The sequence below is a fragment of the Amblyomma maculatum genome, chromosome 4 (genome assembly GCF_055883805.1).
Source record: "Amblyomma maculatum isolate TAMU_Amacu chromosome 4, ASM5588380v1, whole genome shotgun sequence".
Classification (NCBI taxonomy): Eukaryota; Metazoa; Arthropoda; class Arachnida; order Ixodida; family Ixodidae; genus Amblyomma; species Amblyomma maculatum.
In genome coordinates, this window is record NC_139347.1 from 75691245 (window position 1) to 75701301 (window position 10057).

Here is a 10057-nt window from a genome sequence, read left to right on the forward strand (position 1 = left end):
ATGAGCACTCCAAACAGCAGGCCACCATCTAGCGTACACCACGCTCACTTCGTCTCGATCCATTACTCCCCCCCCCCCCACACACACATACATTATATATATATATATATATATATATATATATATATATATATATATATATATATATATATATATATATATATATACGCGCCACACGAGCGCGCGCACACACACATAGGATAGGACTAGTAGTGAGCATCAGTTCAAGAGGGTGCATGGTGCGCTGTTCGATTTTGCGGATGACCTACGAAATGGGACTTCAATGTACAGCACGACTTTCCTCTACTTGGGCAGGTGGTGCTCATATAACAAAAAAACGAAGAGTGTCCGGGTTTGATATAGCCGGGCTCGAATGTATAATCATTTTACACCGAGGACTACCTTCATGTAGCAGCTTTTGTACGGTAATGTTTTTGCTAACTTCTCGCCGAGTGTGCACCTAATCTTTCAGCGATGGCAAAGCGAAAAGATAGCGGAACAAAGACAAAAATATTGTTTTTGCATCAAGCTGACCTTTCTTGTACCATCTGGGTCGATTAGGCGCATCATTTTTCGTGAACTTCGAAACTCTCAACAGAATGCGCTTCACGAAAAACAGTGGGACTCTCATCACCAGTACAGAGTGACAGAGTGCTAACAAGCAACGCTTTTTCTTTTGCACGTGGAAAAAGAACATTTCCACAGTCCACGGAAAGTGTCGGCAGATCAAACTGCCTGCGTTATAGTGAAGCGAGTATTTGCAAGGAAGGAGAGTACGCAGCGTTCTGTTTGGTTCCAGCGGTGGCACCCGGCGCAAGCTGTCGCTGGCCGTGGCGTTCGTGGGGAACCCGAACGTCGTGCTTCTGGACGAGCCGACCGCTGCCGTGGATCCTGCGGCGCGCAGGCACATTTGGAGAATCCTGATCGCCGCCAAGCAGCGTCTGGGTCTCGCCATCCTGCTCACGTCCCACTGGTATACTTATGCAGGCCGCCTTAAATAACGTTTGGAGCCTCACCTTTGGAAATATGCAGTGCGCGGTCAGAGCGCAAGTACTCGTGTATGAAGAAAGAAACGAAGCAAGAAATAAAGAAGCACTGTTGAGCACAGGCTGCTGAGAGGGCACGTCAACTCTTAGAGAGAGTTCAGAGATTATCCTATTTACGGAATGTTGGGTAACTTATAGTCAGAGAAAACTGCCTATGAAATACGAATAAGCCACGCTCGGATTAAACCGAGGATGACACAACTGATCGGCAAGTATCGCCACAAAACTAAATGCCAGTAGACAACCGGCTCCTTCGCTTGACCTACCCCTCATGAATTTTTGGCAGCTTGATGAGTTGCACGATTTATAGAGCGTGAATGTTAACAATATTTTTCTCGTAAATTTGGCTAATCACGATTCCCTGAGCAGAACTCTGTTTTAGCCGGCTGGTGTTAAGTAGTTCACTTAGTTAAAGTGAAGGTAAGGTATAGAAGACTACATAATGAGGTATATTGTCCCGTCCGGGAAAACTCGGTTGGCGTAAGAGGAGAAACTATCGCCCCCATTTCTGGTCTGGCCTCTTCAGCCTGAACTTCATACTTTTGCATGCGCACAGCAGTGGGGGTGAAGATGTGAGGTTCGATGTGTAGCGCTGCTCCGTACTCATCAGCTTCCATAAATACATGCTTTTTACTATTCGGCTGCTTGACCTATCTGGAGGGGAAATGCTTGAAAAATTGGCATTCGACCATACCATGAATGTGTAGGCGTGTCTTGGAGCTCATTGGAGAGAGCTTCCCTCGTGCCAATAAAGCTCATCGCCATCGTCATTCCTTTGTTTTCTCCATTAGCTGGCAAGAATGTCAGCCATAGCTACCATGACTTCAGACAGAAGCCTTAACAGGATTGCGTCAAGCCAATTTTACAGAAAATTCACCGTCGGTGCTGTAAGCGAAGAGTCACCAGCACTGGCTGTGGCTGGCTGTGGCAGCTGGCCCTGAAATAAAGCCGTGCACTGTGGGTGTTGTGACATTGCGAGACCTCGTGACAAGATTGAGGAGGCAGAATTTGCCAACTTGGGTTCGCCTATGAGATGCGACGGTAGAGATGGGAATCAAACCTCCAGGACAAATGCACCCCGAGTTACACTACCCCTATGCCACGCGGGCACGTTCTTGTGGTTCGGTTAAAGTGGCTCTTTATATCTATTCCGGGTGGTCCTTCACATGATGCGAGTGGTATAGCTTACGAGTGTATGATAATGAGTATGTGTAAGATAATAGAAGTACACTTAGTGATTAAGCCAGTAACAATGTGCATTTACGCGAACGGGAACCGTGAGTGAAGCAGGGAGATGAGAGTCGTTAGCACTGTCGTGTCATGCCCTTAAAGGCGGAATTTAGGTGCCTGCAATATGTTTTAAAAGGCTGATCAATAACCCTGGTACAGGTATGGAGAGGTCAAAACTATGCTTGTTGAGGCCAACTACCATCCATCACCACTGCTTTACTACTGCTACTAGCTACTACTACTATTACTGCTACTAGTACTACTAATGCTACTGCTAGCACCACCACTACTATGCTACTGATATCACCGCCCACCATTACCCCCACCACTCCTACCACCACCACCACCACCACCACCACCACCATCATCACCTCTACTACTATTACTACTACTACTACTAGAATCATTACCGAGTCGATACTTCAACAGAAAGCAACAATGTGGCATTATTACACTGGCGAAAAGAGATTCACAGAGTATCAGAAAATTTAAAGAGCTCTACTCGAAAAGGCTTCATATCTGGATTTGCATTGTGCAGCATGCGGGAGTGCGAGACCTTGTGCTCGCGGTTGGCCATCTTGTGCCAAGGTCGCTTCGCTTGCATCGGTCCCACCAGGGCGCTCAAGGAGGACATCGGACGCGGCGCCACTGTTTTAGTACGCTGCGCACCCCAAGACACTGGTACGCGCTACTTTTCTATACTGCGAGATACTCCGTTGGCGTGCTAGCTACTGACTCATTGAGTGATTTATTGCTGCAGAGCTCTAGCAAGAGAATATTTTGCAATAAATGCAGAGCCATGCATTGCAACTTTTCTTCGGAGACTCACGTTAGCGGGAAAAAGGCGCCGACTCCTCAAAATTTAGGTTAGATATTTTCAAGAAATCGTGCTGCTGCTTTTGACCGTATACCGGAGAAACTATGGAGCTTGTAGTTCACTCACCCCATCAGGAATACGAAGTGATGAAAAAAAAAAGGCAGCGCCAGATCAAATGCTCGACGCGTTGTATATCTTTTTCTGTCGATCGTCCTAGTTTTTCTTTTCTTCTTGTTGGTGAGGCCTCGGAAACGCTACCGGCAGCTTCGTGGATGTCACTTCCATTTAATTAAGTGCAAAAGAGGGAGAAAATTATTTCTTCTAGAGTCAGGTATGCACACGCACGCAATAGACAGTACGCTTACCGGCTTTACGCGACATACACAGGCTGCAAGTGCCACATGTAAAGGCTTTGTTAAGAACCATACACCTAAGAGCATTCGCGCTGGTCATATTCGTTTCCTCTTGCGAAAATTCATCCAAAGTACATTGTTTCTTATATGTTGAGAACTGGTACAATGCTATATAAAAAAGAAGTATGAATTTAAAACTTTTAATCTACACTTTCACCGCAGGTCGTGACCCGAGGCCTATGCTGTACAGTTACATGCTGGGGGCGTGGGGAGGTAATCTCCATGGGGGAGGTAAGGGGACATAACATAACATAAGGGGAAAACAGCGCACTGATTAAGTCCATTTAACCAAGGCCGTCTTTGGCCGGGGCAGTAACATTAAATAAGGTCCCGCTAAGGAACACACACAAAAAAGCCTGCCACAGTTATCCCTATGCCTTAGCTTTATGCGCCTTCTTGTTCCTTTCTCGCTCTGTCCACCACAGGATCCGTGTCGAGCGAGCTTGGGGTGCGCTTCCCGGGCAGCACGCTTCGGCGGCGGCACCAAGGAGGCACCTTGTTGCGCTTCCACGTGCCGGCGCAGCAGTGGCACCGACTTTTCGCTGGAATGGAAGAGCTGCGTGCCGGGGGTCTGGTCTCGGAGTACCTGGTCAGCGACGTCAGCCTGACCGAAGTCTTCCTACACTTCGCCCACAGCCGAAAGAATAGCGGAGCCCAGTTGGACCTCTAGGCCTTTCGCCCCCATATTGGTTGTGGGTAATGAAATTCGCTATGAAATGTTGCACCTTGACTTGTGAAGGAGCAGAAATGATTGCGTAGACATAAAATTTAATGTGCTACTGACTATACTTTTGTCTTTAATTTTATTCACGCCAGTGGAGCACTTTTAACCCCTATTCTTGTACTGCTTCGTCTATCTTTTCCCCTCTCTGGCGCCAGAGGGTACCGTTTTTTGTGTTCTTCATGATTAGGGTGGCTCGATGCACACGCCCCCCTCCACACGGCCCGTGTGTAGGGCTTGTTCATTGAGGCGCGCTACTTAATGCGCAGCAGTGGTAGGGTATAGGCTTATTGTATAAAAACTGATATGGCTATTACTAATGGCCAGATATCATTCTGCATTTCCGACCAGAGGCCCAACTGTAGTAGTTACAAAGGTAATTATTAGAAACTACATGGTCAATCAGCTAGTTTAGTAGTTAATATTAACCTTTTTTCTGACGTCCATCAAGACTGGTAAAATTCTTTCCCAGAAGTCACGTTCATGCATTTAAAAAATTGGACTTCTTTGAAACACTTGGTATATGCTGCTAATGGCAGCAAAGTTTGAATAACTTGTATAACTTTTAAGGAAACAGCCGAATAGTGAACTTGGCACTGAGCTTGTTACTCCCCACTTACAGTACACGCAAATAGCACCTCTTGACGAGGTTTTATAACTCGAGGCCTATTTGTAAAGGTGCGGATGGCGGGAATCGACTAAAACTGCCGAAAGCTTAGCGTTGTTGCGGCGCACTTTGCTTGCCAGCGCAGTGCTCTCATTAAATTCCTGTCGCTGTGGCGACGGAGGCAGTCGGTTATACGATGCGGCACCGAACGGCCAGAACACTGGACCTCCTTCGTGTGGACGTCAGCATGCGGATGTTGACGTGACCGTTGTTCGTGATAGTAACGTCGTCGCTATCAAACTCACGTGCGGCCAGAGCAGGTCCCTTGCTTCTGGTCAACGACAGAATATCCCAACTGGCTCCGGGAACATCGTCGACAGAAGGAAGCGATTCTGTGAGATGTGCGAGGTCCCCTTTTCTGCTGACGACTGAGCACTCCGACTTCGTTGTCCTACCATTGCTGTCCGCGCTGAGGTCCTTCTTTACCCCAACGATGGCTCCTACGCTGACAACGCCGGGTTCCAAAGTAGCGTCGTTCACCCTTGTCGTCTCGACTCGGTCGAGCGGAACCTTCAAATTTCTGCGGCAGGAGGAACCGGCTCTCGTGGGTTTGTAACTACTACGTTCTTCTTTAACGTCGGCAGCCGCCGAAATCACTCTGTGTTGTGTGTTGCTGGCGACAAACATTTATTCTCGATGCTTATTAGTACCTGGTTGATTCATAGATTGTGGAAATCTGCGGGAAATTTCGAAGTATCAAAGTTCGCTGCTCTTTTTAGTACGGGTGAGACCAGCGGGGGAGGCTGCAGTGGAAAGCGGCGGCGGGACGTCGCTGTCAGTTGCTGCCTGCGCAACCGTAGACCGTGATTTAGAGACAGGTCAGGGGAATGGTTGCACAGGCATTAAGGCTTCGCTGACAGAGTCAGTTGTAACGATAACATCTGGTGTATATCGTCACAGACGCAAGTACTCATTACTGTGGACCATATAGTATTCGGGAAGCGGATATTCCAAAGGTAAGCCTTTGTTGTGCTCGTTGAGCCACTGCAGTTTCTCGTAGAGACTCATGATTGCGTGAAGAATTTGGAGCATATGGAGTCTCAGGAAGGACCGTGATTGACTTATCTATATCAGATGCATGCAGATAATACGGAAGGGTACACTCGTGCGTTATGTGAGGCGAAAATCAGCCATAGACAGGCCGTAGTCGCCTTCATGGGGAGGATTCCAGGATGCACTTTTTTCATTGAGATCTTGCACCTCTCCAAACTGCGATGCCCCGTCAGATACCGACTCGCTGCCGCTTCGGTGACTATACGAGCTGCAAACGCTTCTTCGACGGCCTTCGTTAGCGCAACCTGCATCCTACGCAGGACTGCGATTTTTTCACACAAACTGCCTAGAGACGACACAGCATCCATATCAGATCTGGACTCAGGATCCTAGACCCGGAGCGCCTGCTCTCTCCCAGCAGAATCGTCTCCGGCGCCTCGACGCGAAGCGCGCTGCTGGTCCTTGGACTGCTCGTTTGCGTAATAATGTTTCCACAAAAGCCCTTGTCATCGTTGTCATAGTCATCCACTCTCTCTTTTTTTGCTACTACGTCCATAAAGAACCACTTTCGCAGGGGTAACGCTGCCCGAATGTCTTCCATTTCTCGCTGTTTGTGTCGATGTCCTCGATATCGCTGAAGGAAGAACATGCCCCGGAAGTTGTGGCTCCCAATTTTGATTTTGCTAACACGTTAGTATGAAATGTGTTTCATGTTCCTGAAAACGCGCTTTCTTTGGAAGTCAGCGGCGAGGTACCTTCACCAGAACAATCTCGGTTGAACAGGAACCATGTTCTTGTTTTGTGACTGCCAGAGGTTGTAACCGAGGGCGTGTTGTTGCTGATGTCCTCACTTTCTGTTACTTCGGAGGGCATTTCTGTATTGAAGAGGGGAGAGCTTTGGCTTGGACTCGACAAGACAGCAATAGCGGCCGGCGAGATCGTGCGTGTACCGTGCAAGACGCTGAGCAAGTGAAGGCACCTGGTGCTCCGGATGAACCAAGAGGCAGCCCTGTCGGCACTATAGCCTTTCTGTGGCTGATTGCCATCTGTACTTGATGACCTGGAAATAATCAGTATTGCAGCGGCCAACTAGCCAGAGAAACTCGTTTCATTTTTCTTCTTGCTCTTGGAAGGTAAGCACGATGTCTTTTTCAAAAGAATGCGCATTTAAAGAAAGACTTAAATCTCATGACAAATTCCCACACCTTCTGTGAAAACTGCGGGCTCTTCAAATGACCACTCCTCGCAGAATCCGTATTTAACTTGTTTGGTTCGTTGGCCTCAAATAATAAGGGACGTATCCACTGCGTGGGAGTGCTCGAAACGTAGGGGGTGAATTGTACGCGACAAAAACATTTTTAAACAATATTAATAATAAAACTGTGCAAATTGTAAAATTCCTTACAGAGTGTACAGGGTAACTATACGAAATCTGTGAATTAGGAGACATAATACGGGACAACGGCTTTAAGAGCGAATTCTAATTGACTGCCTTGCCTGTATTGTTCCAAGCTCGGTATCGGTTAAAAATTAAACAAGCCTCAGAATGGCACTCCACGAACTTCTAGAAGAAAATTTTTGCGCAGCAGAACGCAGATTCTTATTGTTTTGCCCGAGCACAGAATCAGCGTCAATCGAAAGAACAACCGGAGCGAACACGGCTAGACCCAGCTGTAGGAAAAGAATTTCTAATCACCTTCTCAAATATTAGAAGTGTATTGAAAATAGCAGAAGCTGATCTATTTTCTCAGAATCGGATGAACACAATGTGGAGAGCGCATGACTAGATGTTTGGTTTGGTTTGGTTTGGTTTGTGGGGTTTAACGTCCCAAAGCGACTCAGACTATGAGAGATGCCGTAGTGGAGGACTCCGGAAATTTCGACCACCTGGGGTTCTTTAACGTGCACTGACATCGTACAGCACACGGGCGCCTTGCTTTTCGCCTCCATCGAAAAGCGGTCGCCGGTTCCGAGATTCGATCCCGCATCCTTGGGAACAGTGTTTAGCAGTGGAACCCGGCAACGCAAACGCGTGAAAGAATCATCCGACTCACACGAGAACCAGTCGTTGCCACTCCAAGTATGCCGAAGGTGCTTTTACTTGGGAGATGACGTAAGTGCCGAGGCAGCAAATTTCAGGTATACTGTATAGCTGTTAAGCCTCATCGCAGTTATATTCAGAGGTTAACAGGACAGCAATATTTGTGCGGTGAACATATAGGCACTTACTAGAGAATCTGCAACCCCATTTAAAACAAAGCGCTTGTTTTCCGATACCCAATGCAACCGAACCAAAATCCGGTCGATGGGAATCGGGGAATTCAAAAAATTACAGGGGAGTGCTTATGCCTGCTTACGTGCAGAAATACGAAATACGAAAGCATTGCGAGTTCCGTGCCTTGTTCCGTTATGAATTCTGCGTTTCGTTCCGTAATGCTGCTGCTTAGTGGCCGCTTCTATGGGTAAAATTCGAATTCAATTTTTTGGGGTCAAGGAACTGAGTCCACCAAAATTTGAAGGTCACCACAAAAATTGTCAGAGTCGAATAAGGTTGCACATTGATTTTTTTCCAATCCTGACGGTACCAAATTTTGGGGTACAGGGGGCCAAATGTCGTGGGTGACCCATTCCAGTTTGGAGGGCACCACTGAATTGGGCGTACTCGAATTAGATTTGATACCAATTTGCACTATTATATTGATTGTGATGCAATGGATAATTGACAATTCGTACAGACAAGCTCTGATGACAGGCTCTTCAACACACACTACCGACGCACTCTGCCGATGCGCTCTGTGACGCCACTCGTGAGACATGAAGTGCTTTCGCATTAATGGGCCGAGTGCCCGAGACTCAGCTGGTGCGGAAAACGAAGCAAAAGGTGCCGGAGTCCATTCATCATAAGTTGGAAAACGAAAATTTTTAGTTTGCTTAAGTCTTATTACTGCTAATAACTCGGCCAGATAAACTGGACTGTATTCGGGAAGGCGGTTTGAAAGGACCCAATCCTAGGAAGGGGAAATAACTCCCAAACTTGTTTTAGCGAAACTGTGAAGCCCCGGCAACAATATAAGAGGGAAAGGACACTAGGTGGCTCTTCAACAAACCACATTATTTGCGAGAAAGCACTCGTTTGGCCGTGCCTATGCACCACCGAGAAATAATCTTTTTCAATATTGTGGAGCGATTCAGATTGGTAAAACAGGACTGGGACCAGTCAAGAAAAGGCGCGAATTTCAAAAGTGCTGTGTAGGAAACCCGACTCGTTCATTACATTAATTTAAGCGTGGATAACGTTTGGACCAAAATTGATGTCCAGGTACAATTGACCGTGCCCATTTCGATGGTCACTACCAAAGTTGGTCGGGCTACCACGAAAATTTGACCGGATCACACGAAAATTGACCACGACCAAACTGGGCCAATACTGACATGCAGGAATAATGAACCATGTCTAGTTCGATGGCTGCAATCAAATGTGGCCCGGGGTACCTGAAAATTAACTAATATAAATGCACGTTAGTGCAAATGCAGTAAAACTGATAGTATCGATTGAGGTTTCAGAAAAATATAATTCGGCGTCACTCTTGCTCGAGTTTCTTTCGAAAAACGTTTCAAAATATTTATTGAGGTCGTCTCCTATGTTAGATGTTTTCTCGCCAAGTTCAGTTTTTAAGTAAAAGATGTGATTTTCCTTCTTGTGCCACATTGCCTGTGGAAAACGCGCAAATTTGACTGCATGCAACGCTGAAACTGTTGTTTCACCTAGAAGCCGTTTAACCAGTTGATGCTCGAGCCAAGGACGTTTGTTATGAAACACTTTCCATGCTAGTCTCCGCTATTGATGTGATGTATATCACTGCAGCCTTTATAGTTGCGCTAGCTGTGTTCTTTGTGAAGCTTTAGTGCAGTGAATTCACAGGCGGAATGCTTTGTACAGAATTGGAAGAGCATTCGTTCGGTGTGATAGTTTACGGGCCTGATGCGACCGCCTCGTACCTTGGAGTGGACAGCGACTCCACATTAATTACAGCAACATTTCGTCGTAATTAATGCTTCTAATTAGCACTAGTAGTAAGCACTATTAAAGAGCACTGCTATTTGCCTCTACTATTTCGCAATGACAAGTAGCACTACTACACAGCACTAATAAGCACCACTAATTAGCTC

The 10057-nt window shown here is 46.7% G+C and overlaps 1 protein-coding gene across 1 annotated transcript in view; it reads left to right on the forward strand.

The window, feature by feature from the left end:
* The window catches only part of LOC146191450 (phospholipid-transporting ATPase ABCA3-like), a 30452-nt gene extending 28605 nt beyond the window's left edge, over positions 1–1847 (forward strand). The window contains exon 18 of the mRNA XM_084599948.1: positions 800–1847. Within this exon, the coding sequence (XP_084456074.1) occupies positions 800–1001 (202 nt within the window). The 3' untranslated portion in view covers positions 1002–1847. The remainder of the gene's footprint in view (positions 1–799) is intronic.
* Positions 1848–10057: the final 8210 nt, after the last annotated feature.